Source organism: Mus caroli, chromosome 13, assembly GCF_900094665.2.
Source record: "Mus caroli chromosome 13, CAROLI_EIJ_v1.1, whole genome shotgun sequence".
Taxonomy (NCBI): domain Eukaryota; kingdom Metazoa; phylum Chordata; class Mammalia; order Rodentia; family Muridae; genus Mus; species Mus caroli.
Window position 1 is genome coordinate 69,912,783 of NC_034582.1, and position 27,042 is coordinate 69,939,824.

General features: G+C 38.1%; 1 protein-coding gene across 1 annotated transcript in view; it reads left to right on the forward strand.

Annotated features, from left to right (window-relative positions):
* The window catches only part of Pcsk1 (proprotein convertase subtilisin/kexin type 1), a 44,694-nt gene extending 18,490 nt beyond the window's left edge, over positions 1 to 26,204 (forward strand). The window contains exons 7-14 of the mRNA XM_021180323.2: positions 2,716 to 2,888; positions 4,413 to 4,625; positions 7,118 to 7,218; positions 16,897 to 17,130; positions 17,771 to 17,928; positions 18,859 to 18,992; positions 21,092 to 21,253; positions 23,013 to 26,204. Of these exons, the coding sequence (XP_021035982.1) occupies positions 2,716 to 2,888; positions 4,413 to 4,625; positions 7,118 to 7,218; positions 16,897 to 17,130; positions 17,771 to 17,928; positions 18,859 to 18,992; positions 21,092 to 21,253; positions 23,013 to 23,390 (1,553 nt within the window). The 3' untranslated portion in view covers positions 23,391 to 26,204. The remainder of the gene's footprint in view (positions 1 to 2,715; positions 2,889 to 4,412; positions 4,626 to 7,117; positions 7,219 to 16,896; positions 17,131 to 17,770; positions 17,929 to 18,858; positions 18,993 to 21,091; positions 21,254 to 23,012) is intronic.
* Positions 26,205 to 27,042: the final 838 nt, after the last annotated feature.

A 27,042-nucleotide genomic window follows, 5' to 3' on the forward strand; every position in this document is an offset into this window, starting at 1 on the left:
AACATCCTTAATCATCAGGGAAATGCAAATCAAAAGAACCCTGAGGTTCCACCTTACACCAGTCAGAATGGCTAAGAGCAGAAACTCAGGTGACAGCAGATGCTGGCGAGAATGTGGAGAAAGAGGAACACTCCTCCATTGCTGGTAGGATTGCAAGCTTGTACAACCACTCTGGAAATCAGTCTGGAGGTTCCTCAGAAAATATGACCTAGTATTACTGGAACATCCAGCAATACCTCTCCTGGGCATATACCCAGAAGATGCTCCAACTTGTAATAAGAACACATGCTCCACTATGTTCATAGCAGCCTTATTTATAATAGCAAGAAGCTGGAAAGAACACAAATGTCCCTCAACAGAGGAATGGATACAGAAAATGTGGTACATTTACACAATGGAATACTACTCAACAATTAAAAACAATGAATTCATGAAATTCTGAGACAAATGGATGGATCTGGAGGATATCATCCTAAGTGAAGTAACCCAATCACAAAAGTGCATGATATGCACTCACTGATAAGTGGATATTAGCCCAGAAGCTCAGAATACCCAAGATACAATTTGCAAAACACATGAAACTCAAGAAGAAGGAAGACCAAAGTATGAATACATTGATCCTTCTTAGAAGGGGGAACAAATTACCCATGGAAGGAGTTAGAGAGACAAAGTTCAGAGCAGAGGCTGAAAGAATGACTATCCAGAGACTGCCCGACCTGGGGATCCATCCCATAAACAACCACCAAACCCAGACACTATTGCAGATGCCAACAAGAGCTTGCTGACAGGAGCCTGATATAGCTGTCTCCTGAGAAGCTCTGCGAGTGCCTGACTAATACAGAAGTGGATGCTTACAGGTATCCATTAGACGGAACAAAGGGTCCCCAATGAAGGAGCTAGAGAAAGGACCCAAGGAGCTGAAGGGTTTCGTAGTCCCCAGGAGGAACAACAATATGAACTAACCAGTACCCCCAGAGCTCCCTGGGATTAAACCACCAATCAAAAAAACACAGAGAGAGTCATGGTTCTAGCTGCATATGTCACTGAGGATGGCCTAGTTGGTCATCAATGGGAAGAGAAGCCCTTGGTCCTGTGAAGGTTCTATGCCCCAGTATAGGGGAATGCCTGGGCCAGGAAGCAGGAGTGGGTCGGTTTGGGTGCAGGGGGAGGGGATAGGGGATTTTCAGAGGGGAAACTAGGAAAGGGGGTAACATTTGAAATGTAAATAAAGAAAATATATAATTAAAAAAATAAAAAATTAAGTTCTCATGTTAATATTACAAAGAAAAAAAAGGAGTTACAGCACCCATCAGAAATAGTAGTTATAAATAGATGAGTTTCTGTGTGCAATATGTATGGAATGGCTAGGTATAATTTAAGTGTGCTGTTATCATCACCTCCATTTTATAGTTGATGAAAATTAGGCTTGGAGGGGTGAAATAGTTTCTTCAGTGTCAATACAGTTATAAAAAAATGAGAGCTGAAATCTTTCTCTTTCAAACACACTTCAAAGAATTTTGTTATTGTTGTTTTTGTTGTTTTCAAACAGGGTCTGTAGTCCAGGCTGTCCTTGAACTCACTGTGTAGCCAATAATGGTCTTGGATTCTGGATTCCCTCACTTGCCTCATCATCCAGCTGCTGGGATTGTAGATACTACCTCATTTAGCAAAGCAATTCTCAAAAAAAACTTTCTTTGCTCATGCAAATTATGTATTCATCCCACCCCCTGTTTCCTAGTAAATAATAGTGTGAAAACATAAAGCTGCACAGCCCACTGAATTATTAACCCAAAGCCGGAGTAAATAGGTATCTGTCTGTCTTACTCAAATTGCTTTTTCCCTCTTGGCTCTTAGATTCATGATTCTGGTGATGGGTGACAGAGTGTTGGAAGGCACAGAGAGCTCTCTCCTGTTGAAAAACTATCTCCTTCAGCAGGGAAATCTGTCACAGTGATTTCATCCTTGAGATTATTTAGAAGGAAAGAAAGAATGTTCCTTGAAAATATTTCTCAGCAAGCATATAAAAGAATAGCCTCTGGGTTACGTTTTATCTAAGCTTAGAAACAACAGCTCCTTCTCTCTATTGGTTTCCTATTGTAGATGGATCTTTTCCTGATCAGGAATACAGTTTCTGATCAGGGTTCTTCTATGAGAGGTTGAACCACAGCCATCATGGCACAGTCAGGAGCAGGTGTGTTGACAGGAGGACTTTTGGGTTTTATTTTTCTTTCTAAAAGCTCTCTGTCATCTGTCAGTTTGTTAGGATGCTAGAGGGAAAGGAGACACTTTTAATGTTACAGAACTACTGTAACCTTATAGTGTTATAGTATATATTATAATTATAATGTTACAGAAATTCTGGTATTTCCTTTGGTAGTATGATGTCACTTACTTTGGATTTCAATTTTACTGGCAACAGCTTTTAAACATCAACAACAGCAACAAATCATGGCTGCTTTATAGTACATAATACTAAGGCAAGAAAATTCACAGAAACAGGATTTCGTCCCCTGGGTGCTATTAGGAACCACCTCACAAATGTTGAACAACCAGTGACTACTTTGGGTATTTTTTGTTGTGGTGGTGGTTTCGTTTTGTTTTGTTGTTTCAGAAAGTCCCTTAAGACCCTGATTGCTAAGAGTGTTTTATTTTTCTCTGTGGACACACTGACATTCCTGTTATATTTTTCTTGTGTTGCTTCTTTGTTTTGCTTAGGCATAAGAATGCTGGATGGCATTGTAACTGATGCCATTGAGGCTAGTTCAATTGGATTCAACCCTGGCCATGTGGATATTTACAGTGCAAGCTGGGGCCCTAATGATGATGGAAAAACTGTGGAGGGGCCTGGCAGACTAGCCCAGAAGGCATTTGAATATGGTGTCAAACAGGTGAGACGCTAACACAGACTCACATGAAACAATGAGGTGGGGAGAACACTTATGTTATAGGGAAAGATATGATAAACTTTGAGGAAAAGCCTTTCACAACTTTAAATGCACTAAACCAACTAAATCATTCTTCAGAGAGATGGATGTTCAAAATTAAGAACATTTCCACATGTGGGTCTAACATGGTGCAAAGATTCATTACTTTTAGAATATTTATATTTAATGTATTTCTTGAGGCTAGGGAGTCAAAATGTCCTGGTTGATTATCATGAAAATTTGAGTATGAGCCTCAGCATTTTAGTATAAAACCAGGAAGGATGGTGCTTACATTCCCAGACCGAGGCAGGGAAACAGGCAAAGATTCCTGATGTTCTCTGGCTAGTCATGCATTGATAAGAGACTGTCTCAAATAAACAAGATGGATTAAAAAGAAAAACTAAGTGGGGGATGGAGAGATGGCTCAGTGATTAAGAGCAATGACTGCTCTTCCAAAGGTCCTGAGTTCAAATCCCAGCAACCACAGACACCCAGACACCCTTTTCTGGAGTGTCTGAAGGCAGCTACAGTGAACTTACATATAATAAATAAATAAATAAATAAATCTTAAAAAAAAAAACCCTAAGTGGATAGTGCCTCAGGAATGACCTCAAGACTCCACACATACAGTGCACATACATATGTATCTGTACATATACACATACACACATGTGCACACACATGAACACATGGAAACATGCAGATGAACCTGCACACACACACACACACACACACACACACACACACACACACACAAATGCTTTTGGACATATGTCTCATTTTTCTTCAGAGTTTTTTACTAGGTAACTTAGCCTTCTTCCAACTGCTGTGAGAGTTCATTCTTGAATGTAGCAACACCCTGCCCTCTACATTACATGAGTACCTGGAATCCCTTCATCCCTCATATGTTGCTCTTTCTCGTGAGCTAACTACATTGTTGGACAGAATTTAAGACCTTGAACTATGCAGGGTGAGACAAAAGTAGAAGCTTTGGAGAGCATCAATTGAAATATCACAGAAAGAGTGGCCTTGACGAGTTCCATTCAAACCAAGAGTCTTTTTAATGCAGCTGCAAGGCAGATCTGAATAATGCCTGATTTTGTCATTCTATCAGTCAGCCAGATGATTCGAGCAGAAACAGAGGAAGTTCAAAGATTCAAGTCTAGTGACATAATGAAGAGAAGAGTGAAAAATTTATAATTCATATGTTAAAGGCTGCATTATAGAATCTAGGATAAAGAAGAAAGGAAAAGCCTAGATCAACCCCACTGCAGAGAAGGCCCTGAAAACAGAAGGCAGACAGGGATACTCTGCTTCTGGTCTGAGAAACACAATATGACAACCCTTGAAACCTTGAAATTAAAGGCAGATTACAAAGTATTGTCTTTGAGAATACTGTGCATCTATTTTCTGATAGTTTTGAAGAGCTTGCTGGTAAGCACAATTGATGATAATAGATTGTTATCTATTATCTCTCTTTTCTTTCAGGGGAGACAAGGGAAAGGCTCCATCTTTGTCTGGGCTTCAGGGAATGGGGGTCGTCAGGGAGATAATTGTGACTGTGATGGCTACACAGACAGCATTTACACCATCTCTATCAGCAGTGCCTCCCAGCAAGGCCTGTCACCTTGGTATGCAGAGAAGTGTTCTTCCACATTGGCTACCTCCTACAGCAGCGGTGATTATACAGACCAGCGAATAGTAGGTTGCCTCGTTTCTGTGTCTCTCTTGACGTAGAGAAGACTAAGACATACTTTCAGACTGATCCTCTTCCCTGACCTTTGTGGGAAATGATTTGGTTCAGCTGGACGTATCAATTGGGGAGACTACTGCTTACTCTCTTGAAAGACTAGCATATATTGGAAGGTTTCTCTCAGGAATAATGGCACTTCTGCCAAGATGATCTTCCCTGTCATTTTTTTAACTCAGCTCTGAGAAGCCACGAAACCTGTCATTACATGCAGCAAACACTCCAAATGCTTTCTGCTTGTCTGATGCCTCCCTGGAAAGAGCCTGAAAGAAGATTTCAGGGTCATAGGGCTTCATCACCCTAGGCTTACTGATACTCTAATAACAGGGATGTAGTCTGACTCAACCACTAGCAAATGATAAAAGTATAGACTCTATACCAGTAATATCTCCTAAAAACAGATAACCTACATGAGAAAAATAACAGTCTCAATTTTGCCTGGGATGAACTCCTCAGCCTCTGGGGAGCCTCTGAGGAAAGCAGCTCAAGGAGTTATATGCTTAGATCTCCTCCAGCCCACGCCTGCCTGTGCCTTCACTTCCATGAGTCATGAACAATTATTGAATTTCCCTTCAAGGGCATAATGAAGAACTGTTTGGAGGCTTTGAGAACAGAGATGGGTACTTTCAAACGTCTAAAGCCTCAAATTTAACTAGGTTGATTCTATGTAGATCCTAATCTCAATAAAATAGCAGGCTGCGAACCAGATAATAATTACCAGGCTTTGGGGGATTGCCAGTAACCCCAATAGATTATGATAGGATGTTATACATTTTGTTCTTTGTGGAAGAGAAAGGGCTTCATCATTGTCTGGTCTTCGGTGGATGGGGGCTCTGGAATATATGCATAATTCTCACTAAAAACCCTAAAAAAGCCTAAGCAGTACCAATATGTGGTTTGCACAGAATCAGTGTTTATAGCCCCTTTTGTACCTACTTTAGGCAGCAGAGCCATGTTGTCTCCACTGGAAGGTGCTGGCCTTCCTCTCATGCCATATGTTCAGTTACTTGAATAATAAACAGACTGTGACATTCTAGTCAAGGGTTCTTTGTAGTAGGCACACTTTATAGCTTTAGAAAGGGACATAGCAGACATGTCTACTTTGGGTGTCAGAGCCCCTGGCTGTTTCTATTTCTGTGGCATCCAGAGCTGACTTCAGAAAATGGCCGATAAGCATTTCAATGTTTCTACTGCACAGACTCCCCCTCATCTGGAACCCCTTGCACTAAAGCAGTGAAGAGATTTTTCACCTTTGTAGAAATTCATCCTTAGGTAAAGCTGTTCTAGCAGAGACAGCTGGTGGATTCTATTTGAGACAGTTGCAATAACATGCTTTTCTTACGTAAATCTTTTCCTCAGTATAGTCATCTCTAGGGGCTTATTTTCATCAACAGGTATAAAGGGCAGCTTGACTTGCACAACGCTCTGAGAAGCAGAGCCACCATAACTTGAGAAATCCAAGGACACTAAGTGGGAAACCAAAGGAAGTGATAATAGAACACATTATTTTTTTACACCTCCCTCCTACACATTGAAATCTCCAGCTAAAACTGAAGCACTGAAGCTTGGGTGTTGTCTGGTTAGGAATTTTTGGCCCTGCTGTTTATTCAGCCAGCAGACTAACTGGAAGTCTTTGTGGTATTTCTGCATATCTGCATATGGTATATCTCCATAGCCTCTTTATTATTATAAAGCTAGCCTACACAGTTCCTTGCATGCACTAATAATATTAACAGATACTTTCACAAGGCAGGATCTCACTTATGTCTAGAATGAATCAGGAAATATAAATCCCATGCTGCTAATGTGAAGACCATATAACATGACTGTGGGTCACATCTAATACGCAGCAGTTTTGTAATCTGAACCCAGAACTAAGTGTGGGTTAATTTTTTTTTAACCTGACCAATCTTATTTAAAGGTAGAAGACACAAACTTGTAGCTTTCCAATCAAGTCAACAGTTAATGCAAAATCTATTCTAAGTAAGTTTTGTTCAAATGTCTCTGATCAAGATGTCATTATGTTCCTCTATTACAGAGGCAGACAGATGTCAAGCTGAAGGCCAAAGGGATTTTGTTTGAGTTAAAATTTCTAAATATGCTCAACCATGTTCAATGGACCTGATGATTAATAGACTGGCATGATTCACAGTGACTTAGAAACAGTTCCTTTTTTATAGACATATTTTGTTTGGGAATCTCAGAAGAGAAAATATTCATAGTGGGAGTACTTCATCCCCAGAAAAGGCAGCTTGATGCCAGAATTATAGACAAGTTGCACATAGAGGAGAGAAAACTAAAATATCAGCAGATGCCAAATCTTGCTTGAGAAAAGGAAGTGGAAAATCAAATCTTGTGCTTCTTGGTCATAGGAGATGCATACTTCAGTCTGACTACCCCTACCATGTTCTTCATGTCTCTACCTTTCTCTCCTTCCTTCCAGACAAGCGCTGACCTGCACAATGACTGCACAGAGACCCACACAGGCACCTCGGCTTCAGCACCCCTGGCTGCTGGTATCTTTGCTCTGGCCTTGGAGGCAAAGTAAGGGCCAAAAATCTGGTCAGCTTGACAAAGACAGCTTTTCATGTTGTTGTCTGAATATGTGATTATAGGAGAAAATTTGAACAACTTCAAAAACTACAAAATCCAGAAAGTCCTGCCACTTTGAAATTATTATTATTGATGCCTCAATGTAGATTTAAGAAACATACATCTCATTGCATATTAATTTCTAATATTTTCTAATATATTAGAAATACTGTCTCACATCTCAGTCAATACTCCTTGGCTTTCTAAATTCATGTTCTTCCCTAGTATCTTCCTGGGTAACAAACTGGCCCAATCAGCCAGAATTCTGTCTAAATCATTTCCTCAGAGTGATGAGGAGAACAAATGTGCGTTCTTCAGAAAATAAAAACTTCATTCTGGAGCTAATATAACTAGATAAGACATGATAATTGAAAACAGGATTTTTATGTTTTCACAATATTTTTCAAATCATAAACACAAATTTTGGAAAAGTCATGTCATGTCATTTATAAATATTGACATCTCTTATGTGTTCCTCAGTATGAACACCCAGAATTGAGAGTTTTGAGCCAAAGAGAAGATGCGTTTTAATGATTTTGATGCATATTGACAAGTTGTTTTCTTTAAAGCCACATCATGTTGTATTCTCCCCAGGAGGATATGGGTGAAAGCTCAAGTTTCTAAAATAAGTACTGACATTGTTTTCCTTTATAGTGCTTGCTGTGTGAAGGAAATGGCATCTTGTTAACACTGGGTCTCATTACTGATGAGGCTCAGAATTTACGTCCTTTAGCAAGTTGCCCTGTGATACAGCCTCTTTATGGCCCTGGTTTTGTTTTATAATCTTGGCTTCAAACATCCATTAATGCTTTATCAGCTTTACATTTACCTTCAGATTTGCTCACAGGTAACTTTAGTGTAAGAAAGCTAATAAGTATACAGCCATGTTTGCCCCTCTGTTTCTCTAGAGCTTCTTTCTTTAAAAGTCTCCCAAATCAAAATTAGATTAAAATTTGTGGGTTCTTTTTGGGTTTTGTTTTGTTTGCTTGTTTGTTTTTTCTGTAGCTCCTTTACTATGCTTAAATTCTAAATACCCCTGGCTTTTATTTTAGTAGATGATGTTTAAAAATGGATTTAGTAACATTTTTACTTCATAATAGTTGCTCAACATTCTAACACTTAACACAGAAGGGGAAAAAAAAAACCCACCATGTACTTCACACCTATTTCCACAGTTCACTTTTCTTTATTTCTGCCTTTTGATGTTTGGTGACAAAAAGTTAACCTAGCTAAAAGAGAACATAAGGGCCTCCCACATATATGGTAGACTAGACTCACTGGAACAGAACAGAACAGAGCAGAGCAGAGCAGAACAGAACAGAACAGAACAGAACAGAACAGAACAGAACAGAACAGAACATGTTGTCCTTTGTGCCACATGGAAAAGTCCTGAGAGGCTGAACCTTTGTCTGGTGAAGCTCTAAAATTCCCAGGGTACCCTGATGAGATGGAGGTGGAATTTCTGAGTATCAGTAGTGAGAGTCAGCATAATCCCTGCCTAGGGTCTCACCCGGTGTCTACCTACTGAGAAGAACTAGAAGGATGTTTAAGATGTTTGAGTAAGTTGGGCTTTTTTTTTTTTCTCTCAATATCTGTCAGATGCATAGCAAACCAGGCCAAGGTCATTTTGGTTTAGTGACCAAATACATCAAAGGTATCAGTAAGATGAGTACTTATAATGCTATTGTCTAAACACTGAAATTTTTATTTATATGTATTCATTTGTACCTACTTGTATGTACACTACATGCCTGCAGTGGCTCTGAGGGCCAGAAGAGGGCATCAAATCCCCTGGAGCCAGAGTTATAGGCAATTACAAGCTGCCTAATGGAGTGCTGGCAATAAAATGCACATATTCTTCCTGAGAAGCAAGTGTCTAAACCCATGGAGTTAAATCTCCAACCCCAGCACTTATAGTATAAAGTCTGAGTCTTTGTACCTTCATGGGAGGGACATTATGTAAGAATGGCGTAACCCAGTTAACCTTGTTTGTCTTCATGGGATTTATCTAAAGGGGTGGCACTATTGCTATGGAATACATACCTAATTTCCAAGTAGTCTGTGAACTTCTTTGTTCCTAAATGCAGACTTGTTTAAGGGAGTGCTTACGAAATTTTTCTGTGGACTAGCTTGTGGGTTCTAGAAGACCCTCATCATATTCATGATTTAAAACATTAATAGTCGTTGCATGTCATTTTATGTAACCTGTCTTATCTCTGGGAAGTGGCAGTGCTGCCAGCCCCCTTCCAGCTTCCCTTGAATCCACATATAAAACACACACACATAGTTGTTCGGTTTAACTTGCCTTCTTGGCACAATTGCTGAGTGCTACTATCTTTCACTTGAAAAATGTGATCTTACCATTACTTTTAGCTCTGATCCTCCCTCCTACCTTAACTTTAGTCAATTAGTTGAACCTAACGCCTGCTAAGCATCTCTGACCACCCCCACCCTCCATAGGAGCAGCCACAACTCACTGTTCCTCCCGAGACCTCACATGGTTGCCTGGTTCTTCCCTCTCCAAGGCATTGTGAACTCTCCTCTATTCTTCCTTTGCCCCCTCTTTCCTTCAGGGACCGAGAAGTCCTGCCACATACTTTGGTTGAGTCAGTTTGACAAAGTGAAAGCTGGGAAGCTGGCTCATGAAGCAAAGAGTTTCAAGGAAGCTCTCTTCCTGGAGTCTGGCACTCTCTCCCTAATCTATATAAACCATAAAATCAATTTTCCACTCCCACGTTAGTCTAGTGTATGGATCCACGTGCTCTCTATTTAGTATTACTTTATTGTTAATGCCTTTTAAGATTGTATTCTGAATTAGCTAAAGCCTCTCCCAGTGTTCCAAGATCCCAGATAGCAGCAAGGAGCTTAACCTATTCANTAACTAATTAAGCACTACAATAAATCACAGCCATTACTCAGTTGTCTGCAGAAAGAGACTGGAATTCTCACTCAGATAAAAATTTTATTATAGACTACATTCCATACCAAGTGCGAGTTAATATACTATCCTGATAATGAGGATTCTCCAGACAAGATAAAATTTAACAAGGCCTAGAGAATTTCGGGGTCAGTGACACTACATTATTCTTGAAGCCTGTCAAGAGTTAATAACCCCCTGGTGCTATTAACACTAAAGTGTGAAACTCTTGCATCTGTGCTAATCTCTAGTGTAAACATTTATTTGGTTCCTTTTGAAGTCACTCCTCTTGCACCTGGAAAACTTCAATGTGCCTTATTCTGTTACTCTGTATTATAAAAAGTCTGAGGCTTGACCAGAACATTACATTCAGATTCTGCACAACCTCTCTTGTGTATGTCTGTTTGTCTCTTCATCCGACTCTTTGTCCATCTGCTCGAGAGACTCATTTTACTCAGACACAAGGGCACAGGGGGTCTGCAGCAAAGTCCCACCTGTACCTTTTGCCCAGACAGATCAAGAACCAATTGGGAATAGGACCCCAACATCAGAACTATCCTTACCATTTGTGAACTTTTAGGTGTAGAGCAAAGAATTTAATCTCTTCCATTCTGATTCTAGTTTTCAATACAATGGACTTGATCTGTCTAAGGATTTATATCTCTCCTGTTAAAGTATAGATAGCAATTATTGAGATGTTTGTTCTCAATTGGATGGCTTTCTGCACCCTATTCAAAATGGTCTATACCAACATTATATATCAGGACATTTGAATGCTAGAATTTCTAAATAGAAGCCCAAGGCACTCCACACTGCAGACTGAGTCAGTCACTCCTCTTCACCTAAGGGACAACTGCGGAGACTGAAAGACTTTTGACTAAACTTGTCAAGAATGACATTCAAGCCGGGCGTGGTGGAGCACTCAGGAGGCAGAGGGAGGCGGATCTCTGAGTTTGAGGCCAGCCTGGTCTACAGAGTGAGTTCCAGGTCAACCAGGGCTACACAGAGAAACCCTGTCTCATAAAAACCAAAACCAAAACCAAAACCGAAAAGGAAAGAAAGAAAGAAAGAAAGAAAGAAAGAAAGAAAGAAAGAAAGAAAGAGAGAAAGAAAGAAAAAAAAGAGACATTCAGTGCTTATCATGTTCTTACTGTGGGCCAGAGACAGTGTGCTAAATGTTCGCATACAACATTAAATATAATCTTTATGAGATGTTTATAATATTGAAGTAGTAATTATATTTCATTTTATAAATGAAGAAACTGAGGGGCGGAGGGGTTGAAAAGTGTAGCCAGCATCTCACAAAGAAATATAAATCCAGGTCTGTCTGCCTTGAAATGGTGCTACTCTGTGCAGCCTCCACAGCTCTGATAGGAAGAAGACTGTTGAACGGAAGCCAATCAATCATCCCACCAACAAAGGAGGCCAGAGACTGAGATCAATCATCCCACCAACAAAGGAGGCCAGAGACTGAGGCAGATCTAGTTCCTCACAAAAGGCTAAACTCACACATTCCCTACTGTGATTCTAACGGAGGGAGGTAGGAAACTGGAATGAACAAAGAGAAGGAAAATGAATAATTTCTGGCTGAAACATCTACAAAGTAATACCAAGATTCCTTCCTTAGCCAGTTACTCTTGAATACAGTCAAATCACCAGAGTAGGTGATTTTCCATGTATGTTCCCAAATCCCATTGCTAAGGACTCAGATTCTGAAGTATCTGCCCTAGAAGCCATGTTTTAAGCAGGCATCCAAAGCCTTTCAATGCTAGGAGTATTTTAATCAACTACCCTTAAAAATAAATTTCCTACAACCTCATCCAGCTGTGATTATGAGACTGTCCAATAGGCCACTAAATAGGCAAATTCTGGAGAAAGAAATTCATTACATAAATGCCAGTGGCACCATAATTAGTGTGCAGTAAATACATCTAAGGAAGTTTGCACATGATCACCTCTCTCTTCAGAGGCAAGATCAGAAGAATCAGGGTAATTTTTAATAAAAAAAAAACTCAAGTGAACCATTGGATACAATCACACCTTATTCAACAAACAGATGAACCTTAAGCTTTCTAATAAATAATAATAAAGTCCAAAGAAACCATCAGTGTTGCACAAAGTCTTCAGGGGAACAAATCCCCACAAAATTCTTAGAAAAAAATTTTTTTGGAAAGTTCAAGTTAACAACTATTCAACATCTAAATTCAAATAGATATAGTTAGAGACTAAACTACTTAGACTCCAAAACTTTTCACTTTATAACTTTGTACCCAGACTTTTTTTATCTGCATCTTTTCTAGTTAAAGGATGCTTAATTTCAATGTCAAGTTCTGTAGCACTTTTTTTCAACATATCTCTGGATACTAACACAAGGAAGTCTTTTTTGTTTGTTTGTTTTTTGCTTTTGTTGTTGTTTTGTTTTTAAATATTATTTATTTATTATTATTTACATGAGTATACTGTAGCTGTCTTCAGACACATGCCAGAAGAGTACATCGGATGCCATTACAGATGGTTGTAAGCCACCATGTGGTTGCTAGGAATTGAACTCAGGACCTTTCAGAAGAGCAGTCAGTGCTCGTAACCTCTGAGCTATCTCTCTAGCCCTTTTATTTTTTTTAAACCCTCTGCTTCATGCATTTATTTATTTATTTGTTTGTTTGTTTGTTTGTTTGTGAGGGGAGTTCAAGAGAGGGTTTCTCTGTATATCCCTGGCTGTCCTGGCTGTCACTCTCTAGACTAAGTTGGCCTTGATCTCAGAAATCCACCTGTCTCTGCCTCCCAGGTGCTGAGATTAAAGGCGTGCGCCACCACTGCCCGGCTAATGAAGTCTTGATATTTTAAATTAGTGCAATGCTGCTGTGCACTAATTAATAAAGGAAGGCTGTCCAGAATTCTATTGTTATTAGGTCTTTTTCATTTATAAAATGTAAGCACACACTGAACAATAATTGTTAAGAAACAAGACTTTATTTTCTTAATTGCTTAACGGTGAAATTCCTTAAATATTTCCTAAACATCTATAAGTTTGAAAACACAGAAAGCACTACAATTAATGTAAAATAAATGTGGTGTCGTAGGAATATAAACAATGTTTACTTTGAATGGGATCACCAAACTGTCATTCCTTATGCCCTCTCTCTCCATTTTCATCTCCCTTTACACGTACCTGCAAACACTTATCAACCAAAAAGGAAATTTGTCTATTGATCATTGCCACCTTGATAGGAGGCTTTTACTTTAAGGTATTTTATTTTAAAGACCAGAATGAAGCAGGCATTTTAATAATATGCTTTAAGGACAGAAGTTTGTACTTTGAGAATACAACCATTCCTGCTCAACTGGCTAATGGGTCCTAAATATGTGATACTCACAAAAACAGAAGGCAATAGGTACAAAGAGGTATTTCTAATGTAAAACCAACGAAAGATCTGAGTAGTCATTCTTCTGAAAATTGTCATATCCAACCTTCTCATAGGGCAGATGAGACAATTCAGGCTCCAGAGAAAGCAAGTAGTCAGGCTGAGGTTGAACCATTTATTTAGCATAATATTATACAATATTTAAACAATATATAAACAACAGGTCTCCTTCGTTCCTTCGTTCCTTCATTCCTTCCTTCCTTCCTTTACTCATTTATTTTTACTGGTTATTTTATTTATTTACATTTCAAATATTATCCCGCTTCCCAGTTCCCTTACACAAAACCCTTATGCCTTTCCCCATCCCTGCTGCCTCTATGAGGGTGCTCTTACACACACACCCCCACTCCCGCCTCAACCTAGCATTCCCCTATGCTGGGACATTGAGCTTCCACAAGACCAAGGGCCTCCCCTCCCATTGATGCCAGATAAGGCCATCCTCTTTCATGTACATATCTGGAGCCATGGATCCCTCCATGTATACTCTTTGGTAGAATGTGTTTTCTATTGCTCCCTCTTTGATGCCATGATTCAGAGTATCTTGTAATTGGCTTAACTGCTCGTATGCTTATAATCTTCCTATCAATTCCTGTTATTTTTGGTGCAATAGAAAACTGGATAAATAGACTTTTAAAAGTATAAATATTTTGCCCTATTTATATTGGCAGAGTTGGATATGTGTCAGAAATAATTATTTATACTTGTAGTGAGCGATTATGATGCATGCAGTCTGGGATCCCTGGGAGTCACTAGACTAGATTAGACTCCTTTTCAAGCCTCCTTCAGTCATGTTGGTGTTTAACAGTATATCTGGCAGGAACTCAGGCCAGCAGAGTGAGAGTAAGTGGAACGGTCAGGTGTGTTGGATTAATCTATTATTGAAACAAGTAAAAATGAGAATGTTAACCTTTTAATGGTTTTAATGTTTGTTTGTTTGTTTAAATTCCAGAAGTCATGTGGGCCAGCATAGAAATGGGTTTGTATCATTTCTGGGGGAGCCCAAACCATAGGTCCCAGCAGTTTTATGAACCTTGCAGTTAAATGTGTACTGAGAGTTTAATAAAGAATAATATCAGGAAAGTGCTTTCAGGCTTTCTACCTGTTTATTCCACAGGAAATCTTGACAGAAGTACCTGAAGAAGGCTTCTGAACATGATCTCCAGCAGAGAAACTTGGGAGTAAAAGCACTTGCCTTCAGGGGCTAGGAATATACAAATGGAAAAGTGTGGGAGGGGCCTGGAGGCTGAAGGCTTGACTGCAGCTCCCTTCAAAGGCAATAACACAATGGCTCTGTACCAGAGCTGGTTCAAACACAGTTAGGATTCCCTAGAAGTAACATCAATGGAAGCCTTTGTGGTCAAGCCTGAAAGATCACACACACACACACACACACACACACACACACACGTCTTTAACAAATGCCCAGGGCATTGATTAACTGAAACATTATTGGATCTGGGGAGATGGCACCAAATTGAGCCATATTTCCATGATTCTGCAGCCTTATGATAAGGTAGAAACTTTGCGAAATATGCATTGTTTATTAAATAATGCTTGATTTGACTAGAGGGAAATAATGCAGATCACAAAAAGCAATAAAAAGCTTAGGGTATTTTTTTGTTTGTTACTAATTGAATTTGTTTATATAAATTTGTAGATAACAAATTTACTTAATCTGTCATTAATCTAATGACTCATAACAGTAAGCTTCAAAATTATATAAGAATATTTAACATAGGCACCTTCAATCATTTATCAGCATTATTTACATACCTCCTCCCTAAATATAACCTGTTCAGGATGTATAATGTCAATTTTACATGTGTTTTTAAGGCTGATGATTTACTATTACATAACTAATTGGTGTACTCTTTCATGGGGAAGACTATTTCTTCCACTCTCAATATCCCTTAGTTGCCTGCAGTTCTTCAGTTGTTTCTCTAACTCCTCCGATGGGAACCCCATGCTAGGTCCAATGTCTGGCAGGCTCTGGCAGAGCCTCTCTCAGAAGACAGCTACAAAAGGCTCCTGTCAGCAAGCACTTCTTGGCATCTGTAACAGTGTCTAGGTTTGATGTCTGTATATGAGAGGGGTCCCCAGGTGGGGCAATGTCTGGATAGTCTTTCCTTCAGTCTCTGCTCCACACTTTGTCCCTGTATTCTGGCATCAGTAGGAGGAGAAGCCCTTGGTCTTGTGAAGGCTTGATTCCCCAGTGTAGGGAATGCCAGTCCTTTAGATGGGAGCCCTTCTGTGTTAAGAATTTCGATATGAGTGGGTGTCCCAGTTGGGGGCCTTGCCTAAGCTCTGGATATGTTCCCTACAGGTTCTCCCTCCTCTTTGTTGGACATTTCAGCTAATCTCATCCCTGCTGGGTCCTGGAAGCCTCTTGCTTTCTTTTCATTTGGGACTTGCTGGTGGCTACCCCAGTTCTCCAACCCTGATGGCTACACACTTCTGTTCAAATTCCCTAAGAACCAGAAACACTTCCTTGAATATTCTAATAATATTTAGCATAGTGTCTTTCAAGAACAATCCCATGAAGCCAAGAATTTCTTGAGAGTTTTGGTCTATTGTCATTCCTGAATATCTGCGAAAGATCAGGTCCAGAATCCTCAGGTTTCTTATTTGAAATGGTATAGTAATTTACAAACTACTTAAAATGTCCAATGCATTGTAAATTTCATTAGACTGGACTGTTTAAGGAAAGATAACAAGAAAAAGTATATACATATCAATACAGATACAATTTTTTCAAATATTTTTAATCTATGTTTGATTAAATTCTAAGTATGTGGAACCTATGGATATGGAGCTCTGACTACATTTTTTTTTAAAAAGGTAAGATGTGTTGAGTAGGTTGCAAACCCTTGTCTTTCACATCTGATACTTCCTATGATAAAAACAAGGCTTCAGTGAGGCTTCATAATGCTGAAATGTGCTAAAGTATTCTATGAACAGAACTAGAGACACAAAGGAAGTGTTATTATGTTTTTACAAAGAACTGGCTTTAGAGAAATATAAATAACTAGAGTCAGGGACAAATTTTCGCACTTCAACAGTGCTGAGGCTGGATTTTACTGAGAATAAATGTTTAACTTACATGCTATAGGTGAGAAATTTTAATATTGTATTGTGAGTTCTAAATTAAAGTACATAACATTAAGCAATAGTGTATATATTTTAAAAGTGCACATAATAATCCCTAAAAGGAGATGCTTATTTTTAGCACTCAGTCTTATAAGAATACTTCATTTTCTTCCTAAAAGATACTTTGGGTCACTTTCTCTCTAGCCCAAATCTTACCTGGCGAGATATGCAGCATCTGGTTGTCTGGACCTCTGAGTACGACCCATTAGCCAGTAACCCAGGTTGGAAAAAGAATGGGGCAGGCTTGATGGTGAACAGCCGATTTGGATTTGGCTTGCTAAATGCCAAAGCTCTGGTGGATTTGGCTGATCCTAGGACCTGGAGAAATGTGCCTGAGAAGAAAGAATGTGTTGTAAAAGACAATAACTTTGAGCCTAGGTGAGTATCTCCCAGAATTTTGAACTACTTTATGTCCAAAGCACTACTAGATTAAGGTGTTGTCACCCAATCTTTTCTCATATATTTGCTATTCTATAATAGATGGACTCAGAGTTTAACATTGTTCTCTGTGGCTGTCTCTATGGGTAGTCAGGATGAATTTTCTTCTAAGTAGGGCTCTTTATGGATTACCTCTGGCTCATCACAGATGGTCATGGAAGTAGAATCTGCTATGACTCTTACGTGGTTTTTATCAAGGCAACCATAATGATGTTAAAAATTAACTTCTTCAAAACCCCAGAGCCTTGAAAGCCCAGCAACATGCCTCAGAAAAGCCTTATACATGAAATTAATTTTTTCATGAGGATCTTATTGATATCCTTGTCATGGACCACTTTTGTTGAGTTGAAGACAAAGTTGTCTGAATTTTATTCTACAGTAAATAGCATCATACTTATACATGTTTCTTAGCGATTTCTTATGCATTCAACTCATCTATAGATAATTATGAGTTGAACTCTACTGATAATAAGCCTTTCTGATTATCTGTCCAAGACATCTGTGTGCAACTGTCACAAGCAAACCAATGGATGGCAGGAGAGATACTTTTTCTTTAATTCTGCTTCTCTACTGTATGTAGAGCCCTGAAAGCTAATGGAGAAGTGATTGTTGAAATCCCAACAAGAGCTTGTGAAGGACAAGAAAATGCTATCAAGTCTCTGGAACATGTGCAATTTGAAGCAACAATTGAATATTCTCGTAGAGGAGACCTTCATGTCACACTCACTTCTGCTGTTGGTAAACTTCAACAACCACTCATTTCTTCTTGTTGTTCATTCCCACTGGTATCTGGATAGACAAAGGATGCTTAAATGATGCTAGTTAATAAGCTTTTCTAAAATCACCTATTTTCAACCTTTGTTCATTTACCAAGATAAAAGACTGAGCATTCGCTTCTCTTATGTGACAATTAGTAAAAACTTTTTGAGTAATTCTCAAAACTTATAGATATGTATGGAACACTGAAGAAATCAATAGAAATTTAGGGATTGTGATTCATAAAGTTGAGAATAGAGATTAAATCTTCACAGCCATATAAGTAAGGATATATGATAATATAAATTTTGTCTTTTTGCCAAGAGAGTTCTAGTGAAGATGAGTAAAGGACTATTGAGACATAAACTACAACCCAACCAGACGTTGTATGTATGTTAATGGGCCAGTAAGATATACAACAGATAAAGGCACTTGCTGCTAAGCCTAATGGCCTCAGTTCCTTCCCCAGGACCAAGTGATAGAAGGAGATAACTGACTCCCACAAGCAATCCTCTTAACGCCACATATGTGCTATGGGACACACATGTACATGCACATGAGTGTGTGAGCACATACAAATGAATAAATTAAAATAGAGTAAAAAAAACTTCCTATGAAGTCATTTAGTGATTCAGTGGAGGAATTTCAATTTCTATAGACAATAGACAAGGAAAGATGAGCTGTCTAACTCTCTGATCTCTTTCTAGCATATGAAATGTTGAAGTTTTAAAGTAGGCTCTATTGATTACAGTTATACTTTCTAGATGCCCTAGGGTTTCTATGAAATACTACTGAGATTTATGTCCCCTCCCATTGACAGACCTAATCTCATATTTCATTCCCAGTATTAGATGCTAGACCAGACTGTCATGTTAAGATATCCTCTAACTTATGTTTGCTCTATGAAAATAGGAACCAGCACTGTACTGTTGGCTGAAAGGGAAAGGGATACATCCCCCAATGGCTTTAAGAATTGGGACTTCATGTCTGTTCATACATGGGGAGAGAATCCTGTAGGCACCTGGACATTGAAAATTACAGACATGGTAAGTATAAATAAAAAGACAAAAAAAGAGATCATTTTTCAAACACTTGCCAATTCTTTAAAATGTGGATGGCATCACAAGTTAAGTCCTAATGAACATGACCTGATCATTTTTTAGCAGAAGAAATATAAAGGTGTAGTGTTGCTCAAACACTTGGTTATGTAGGCAATAATTTTAAGAGATTGCTAAACTCAGCATTCTGTAAGGGAGGAGAAAAGATACACTAATGAAGTTGCCAAGTCTAAATGCAGCCAGCCAAATGGCCTGTCATCCCTGGAATTATACATATTCAGACAGCCAGGTGTGAGGCCAGCTTTGCTATGATACTTCGCTGGAGTCACAAGAAAGCATCCTTACTACTACACTGCTCTTGTCATTGAGTAATATAATAGCTTCCTGTTTCAGGAAGACAAGCAAGATGTCAGCAAGACATTTTTAATATCCTTTTTTTCTACTTTTAGTCAAACACACAAAAATAAACAAACAACAACAACAAAAACCACACTACTTTTTTTTAATTTTTGATTTCTAGAGCTTAATGATACTCAAAAATATTAGAATTGTAAAGCACCCCAGACTTTGGAAAATAGAGACACTCACCTTATAAAGCTGGTATAAACACTCTAAGACTGGAAAGGTCTGAAATCTAAAATCCTTCTGATTTCCAGCATTTCAGAGACTGCATCTGTTCTAACATTCCCTGGCATGCTTTAAAGGACAATGCCACAGGGATGAAGTAGCAGAACTGTGTCTGGCATGAAGCCAAGTAGCTCAACTCTTTGTGCATTTTTCCCCTGCTTCTCTGAGGTTGGGATGTAAAAGGATGGTGTTCTATATCTGAGCTCTGAGAGAAAATTGTAAGAACATCAGTACAGATCTCACTCCCTAGATAATTTTATTGTTGTTTTTTTATTCTAGACATGGTTTCTCTGTGTAGCCTTGCCTATCCTGGAATTCACTCTGTAGACCAGGCTGGCCTCAAACTGAAGGAATCTGTCTGCCTCTGCCTCCAGAGTGCTGGGATTAAAGGCATGCATCATCACCACCCAGCTGCCTAGATAATTTTTAAAAAATAAATCAGTTTAAACTTCTAAAGATACCAATTAATGCAAATTACAAATTTTCTGCCTTTTCTCAGAGAACGACTTTTCAGATCATTGAAATAGGGCTGATAATATGACTTAATGGACAAGGACACTTGCCTTCTTCAAGCTGAGCCTGCATTAAGTTTGATCCCTGGACACTACATAGTCAATAAAGAGAACCAATTCACATAAGTTGTGTCTGACCTCCACACATGTGTGTTTCACAGTGTACATGCTCACACATACACTTGAAACTAATTATTAATTATAGCTCAGAAAATGATACTGAAGCAAGTCCTGTTATCAGAGAAAAATATTATTACTTATTAGTGCTATTCTTGAACTTTCCTCAGGTCCTAAAAAAAATAGATATTGCATGTGGGTGGAAGTTCTGTCCGTATGTATGTATGTATGTATGTATGTATGCATGTATGTATTTGTTCTGGTACCCAAGGAGTCCAGAAGAGAGCACTGGATCCTCTGGAAGTGAAGTTACTGAGAGTTTGACTGCTAGAAATTGTACCTGTGGAAGAGCAGCCATCACTCAACCACTGAGCCACCTATCCAGCCCCTCTCTAATTCCTTAGCTAAATTTCAGCTGCAAGAAACTAAATAATTCTACTTGCCAAGACAGAGCCACATCGTATCAAATCTACACATTTGACTCCACTTCTTTAGACCTTTGACTTACAGATATTTAAGGGACAGTCAGCTTTTCAAAACAGAATCAATGTGACAAAACCGATTTACATAGAGAACTCTGCTTTTTAAAACTAGATACTTGGTTGTGAGGCAATAAGTCAGATTTTCAAACTGTTTGGCTTATAAACTATTGGTTTTTATTAAAAGAATGAAACTATCCAGTCGTTTCTCTTTAAATAAATCTTTAAAAAGGGAATACACAATGCCTTAAAATTAATTTTTAACTATGAGATTCTTTTGGCAATTTGAATAAGTTCATTTTATGTTTGAAACACAAACTAAAATAAATACATGTGTGCTTGTTTTAACCAGTCTGGAAGAATGCAAAATGAAGGAAGGATTGTGAACTGGAAGTTGATTTTGCATGGGACATCTTCTCAGCCAGAGCACATGAAGCAGCCTCGTGTGTACACATCCTACAATACAGTCCAGAATGACAGGAGAGGAGTGGAAAAGATGGTGAATGTTGTGGAGGTCTGTGTACCATGTTCTCTTTTAGACCTCAGTAGGCAATAAGTGAAGAGAGATGCATTTAATTTTTAAGAAGGGAAGAATTCACATATGCATAGAGAGAGGGGGCTTAGAAGACAAAAACTGTTGGTTTCCAACTGGATGAGCCACTGCTTTCTCTTTTGTACTTAAATCTTAAGTTCATTAATTAAAGTTGATAAATTCCCTAACTTGCATAATATCTTTGTATGATAGCATATTGCAAATCCAACTCTCTTTTATATCTATTATAACATATTGTGTATTATTATAATGCAGTACACATTAAAATGCTCAATCTTCTTTCATTTTAATTGTAATCTTTGTAACTTAGACAGAAGGGGCATAAAGTAAGGAAACCAAGGTTAGACAGTCACATCATGTAAGCTTATTACTAATTACTAATTTCAGCTTAGTAATTGGCACTTAGCTAACAGGCCTTGTCATTATTAGGCAGAGCTATGAAATTACAATTTATCTTAGAAAATTTCAAAGGGTAGTCAACATAGACTAATTGTGATCCTCAGTCCAGGAACTACTGGCTTTGTCCTTCTCAGAATCCATAAGGAAACGGCATCTGTTTCCCCATCCACAAACATCTAACACAATGCAGGATCTCTGGAATGATCTGTCCTAAATTAGAGATCTCTAAATGGGATGTTTTAGATGGTTTCAAGACATGGCACTTACATGAGGAATTTATAAACTAGATTTGAGAAAGCTTCAGCTAGGGTTTAGGTCCTGTTTGTATTATACCAGGCAGAATCCAAGTGCAGTTTCTCCATAGCGTCTGAGGAAAATCCACATTGTGAGTGTTTCTCCAAGCTTCCTTTCTAAGTATTAAAAGGACTTTCACTTGTTAGAGTATTGAAATATGATCATTTCTTCATATGGTGTGATCCAAATCCTTGTAGTCCACCTCGTCAAGTATGGATCAAAAGTATTTGAAACAACTGCCTCTGCACTGAACATGTACAGACTTAGTTCCCTGCATCTAGAATGGATTTTCTGTAATTAATATATAAATATAGTGTTTCCCTTAAATGTGTAGTGTTTATATTGTGTTAAGTATTAACAGTTGTCTCAGAGATGATACTGTCTACTGGAGGATATCTACAGATCATTTAGCAATACCTTTCATTCTATGCAAAGTGCTTCAGCAGCCATAGATTTTTGGTATCATGGAAAGTCCTAGAGAAGAACAGTACTTCCATAATGGTTAACAAATAGCTACTTTTCAGATCTCCAACTTCCTGCCCCATGACCTCTCTCCCCTATGAGCTTCTCAGAATTCAATATATTCTAACAAGAGCAAGGTCAAGGGTTCTCTAGTCAGCTGCTTTTGTACTCAACAATCAACTGGTGCCTTAGAAGTAAGTGGTTAAATATTTAATGTCATGTCTCCTAATAGATTCCATTGTGGTAGGCTTAAAAGTGAAGGAAAATAGCACACTGAATACATACTTGCATAATCTCAATCTTCAAAACCACCAAAAATGGAAGTGTTCTGATTATTACTTTATAGCTGGAATTCTGGGAGACCAAATAAGAGCCAAAGCTGGATCAGGAAGTGGAAAAATAAATGTTGAAATACAAATCCATATAACTCCAGGCCTTGTTTTTTCTCCACTCTCCAAATTTCTTCTCAAGGGACCTGTAGTGGGATTGTGTTAGGGCTACAGCTAGTTTTTCTATCTGTAAATAATGAGCTTTCTGCCTTTGTTGGTGGCATTTTATATTTCAGGAGCGGCCCACACAAAAGAGCCTGAATGGCAATCTCCTGGTACCCAAAAACTCCAGCAGCAGCAATGTGGAAGGTAGAAGGGATGAGCAGGTACAAGGAACTCCCTCAAAGGCCATGCTGCGACTCCTACAAAGTGCTTTTAGCAAGAATGTACTTTCAAAACAATCACCAAAGAAGTCTCCAAGTGCAAAGCTCAGCATCCCTTATGAAAGTTTCTATGAAGCCTTGGAAAAGCTCAACAAGCCCTCCAAGCTTGAAGGCTCTGAAGACAGTCTGTACAGTGACTATGTTGATGTATTCTATAACACAAAACCTTATAAGCATAGAGATGACAGGCTGCTGCAAGCTCTCATGGACATTCTAAAGGAGGAGAATTAAAATAAGTGTGTTGCCTGAGTTGGGAATCTTCATGCACCCTCCTTTTCCTTAGATGTTCCTGGGTCTGGAGTTGTTGTGTCCCTGGTTTTTATGCTTATAATGTCCTTCATTGTAATTTTACTTTTTCTTTCAAACTGTACTTTGGAGTGAGTTTTAAAATGAAAGCCAACTTCATCATTCGTCTCAGTGTTTAAGAGTATGTCTTCCCTGTCTATACAAGTGAAGCAACTTCTTTCAAAAGTCATTCTTGGGACACGGCCCTTTACTACATACAGTAGAAAAGCTCCTAACGCCTCCTCATTTCATATCTCACAAGTATAGGAAAAGAGTGGGAGATCCATTTTTATTTAGAAAAGTAATCAAGAAAGGTATTTTGGCTGCTACAGTTTATCCTGTTCCCTATATTTGCAATGGGGTTTTTGAACTTTGATAAGAAGGAAGCATTTATAAAGTATCGAATGAGAAAGTTCACAAATAGGTTCAGACTCTAAGTCTTTCTACAACATGTATTGCTCATGCACTGGACATTTAGGAGTAGCTGGAATAAAATGTATTATTTAAATTCAGAAACTGATCTTAAAATTTATATTAGCTAGAATAGTCATACAATGTTCCTCTTGATTGGTGTACCATGTAGAGGTCTCTGTGGGTCAAAAGGTGGCTGTGACCCATGCTGTGTAAGACCTGGCCTTCTATTTTCCCCTTGTGCCTTGTATGTGTCCTTTTTGAACCACAAACTCAAAACTCAAAGAACTAATTCATGCCATTTTCTCAGAACTTATGCTTGATTTTTTGGCAAATTCCTAGTCATAGTTTTATTTAAATACAAGGAACCACTCAAAATACAGAGAATCAATGCAATAACAGGGAAAATGTTTATAAAGCAGAGAAGCAACAAGATACCTTTTGCAAACTGTGTTCCTAGGACAGGTTCTTCTGGCTCTCTATATGAGTGATCATTTCTGGACACCACAGGGTCTTCTCTAGTCTCAGAGGACAGTATTCAAATTCTTACCAAAATGCTTCCATGTTTCAAGTCAGAAAACAGGTGGGCAACACTTAGATGTTATTTGTACTTTCTGTAAGTTATGCAGAATATTTCAGAAGTGTGAAGGATTGATGAAAGTGTGAGATCTCACATGAAACCTGATTCTCAGGCCCATCTTCCATCACAGCAATAGCTAGCTATAGGTAACACTTTCCAAGTTAAGATTTAAAGTCCAGCCTTCCCTAACCCAATTTTTTTTTACAATACCCACTTTATTTGTTACTATTCAGCATCCAATAGTCATCTATCACCTTTTAATTATAATCTGTTAGTTGCAGGGAGTAAGGTTTCATTTTAACATTCTCATACACATATTTCATGTACTTGTACAGTGTCCAGCCCTCATTAGTGTCTCTTCTGTCTCTCATTCTTGTTCTCTTGCTCTTCACAAGTATTCCCACTTCCAATTCCATGTCTTTTTTTATCTAATCCAGATTCCAAATATAAGAGAAAATGTGATGTTTGTCTTTCTATGCATGTAACTTTGCCCACTCACATACTACGTGAATCTGTATAGGGTATAAATACATTAGGAAAAGTATTTCCTGCAATTATTTCCAAGCAGTCTCTGCCATTAATAACTGAGTTTGCTGTAAGTTAGTTAAATTGTTGCATTTATAAGTAAAAAGAGTTCTTCAGATCCTAAAAACACCTATGAACACTTGATCTTATCTCACCTGAATGTTCATTTGTAATATTCATTAACTAGCAACCCATTCTCTTAATATGCCTTCCTTCTCTGAATAGGCCAACATACTCTCTAGTTAACTCTATGCCTGATTTCTCCAACTGAGTTTCTGTTTGCAAAATTTCTACAAAGTCTACACGCACTCCTAACACTAAACTAGCTCAGAAAGACAGCTTATTTGCCTTTGTTTTGAGTATGGTTAGTAGCACAAGTTTTCAATTCCTGTTGAATAATTAGCATTTGTATATAACAAAGCCCTCTCCAGAGCCTTGCCCTTGATACCCTGTCTTTGAAGGTTTTGCATTGTGTTTTCTATAAGGTTTAAATGAAATGTTTACTTTTATAGCACATTACAACTGAAAAGGACTTAAGAGTTGTAACATTAAATTTCAGCTACCTACAAAAGACCTAAAGAACAGTATCACTAACTGACAATTAATATGTGATTTAAAAAAATGAAAGAGTTTGAGGTCAACCCCACACTTTTCTGTTCCTTATACTAAATTATGGAGATTTTGTTCAGAACTTTCTAAGAGCCCCAGCCAACTCATGGGCTATAGCCAAAGGTTCACTTGGATAAGCTTTAATATTTAGAAAATACCAGGCTTGAAATGTTTCCAACCTGGAGTATATATTGTCTAGACATAAAAAATATTTTTGTCAGTCTTTCTTAGTGCCTATGTGGATTTTTGTGAAAATGTTTAAAAAAGGATAATTATATAATATTTCCCTTGGAATTTTAAGCTATATTTTCTTTACAGGTATTTATAATGTACCAATGCTTTTATCAAACAGAATTTTAAAAGGCATAATAAATTATATTAAAGAACCAAAAGTCTTCATGAGAATAAGAATGTTTCATCCAATAAAATAGTTTTGATAGGCATATCCCCTGTGAATGGAAAATTATATGTATGTATGTACATCCATACATATATACATATATATATATAATTTGTAATATTAAAAGTTGTGTTCATCTAATATCCTAAAACAATGTACAACTGAGTCTAACAGTCTAACATGGTAGTAGAATTCTTAATGGAACTCATATACACTTGATGTATTGGCCAGAATATGTAAATAAATCAGAAGAATAAATGGTTCCTCACTAAGTCAAGAAGGAAAAACTCATGTTTCCAACCAAAGCAGGTTCTCTCTTTCTCCCAAAATGTTTTCCAATGAACTTAAAAAAAAAAAAAAAGAAAGAAAAAGAAAACAGAATGTTGATGTTAAAATGTTGAGTAACTGATTTTCAGAAAGCCAGGCTTTCTTAGAGGTAAATTAAGAACCTACTTGAGCAGGAATGTTTTAGCTTCCTACCCAACCCAGGCTTTCATGGTCACGACAACACCAGGAAACTCTCTGACTGAGGCTTAACTGAGATGTGGAAGAGAAAAGGCAGGCAAAATGGAAAGGACTCCCTGTCTCAGAGAAATTATTTATGACAGTTCATTCTATAGCCAATATACAGCAGGAAACTGTGAGTCCTTCTAAGACACCCCTTTATTGAACCTCCAGTTTCAACCTCAGGACACTTCGCAACCACACGCCCCTAGAATTTCTACCAGCTTAGAAACCGATCGTTATGTCTCCGAGAGTGGGTTTTCCCTGACAACCAATTTTTTTTTCCTCTAAGATATCATTCATCTGAACTGAAATAATATTTCAAGTATTCAAGAGGACTTTTCTAACAGGGCATAGACATACTCAAAGTCTTCCCGTTAGTGTGGGTCAGAGACCTGTGTGTTTTCTATTTGCAATACCAACATGATGTTCTAACATATGTAAATATAGAAAAATTGTTACTAAAGTGAAGTAAACTAGATTTCAGCCCCATCAGTTAGTCATCATCCTCTCTTGATTTATGACAGGATTAATTTAACTGCAGGCATTAAGACAGAACTGGCTGTAGC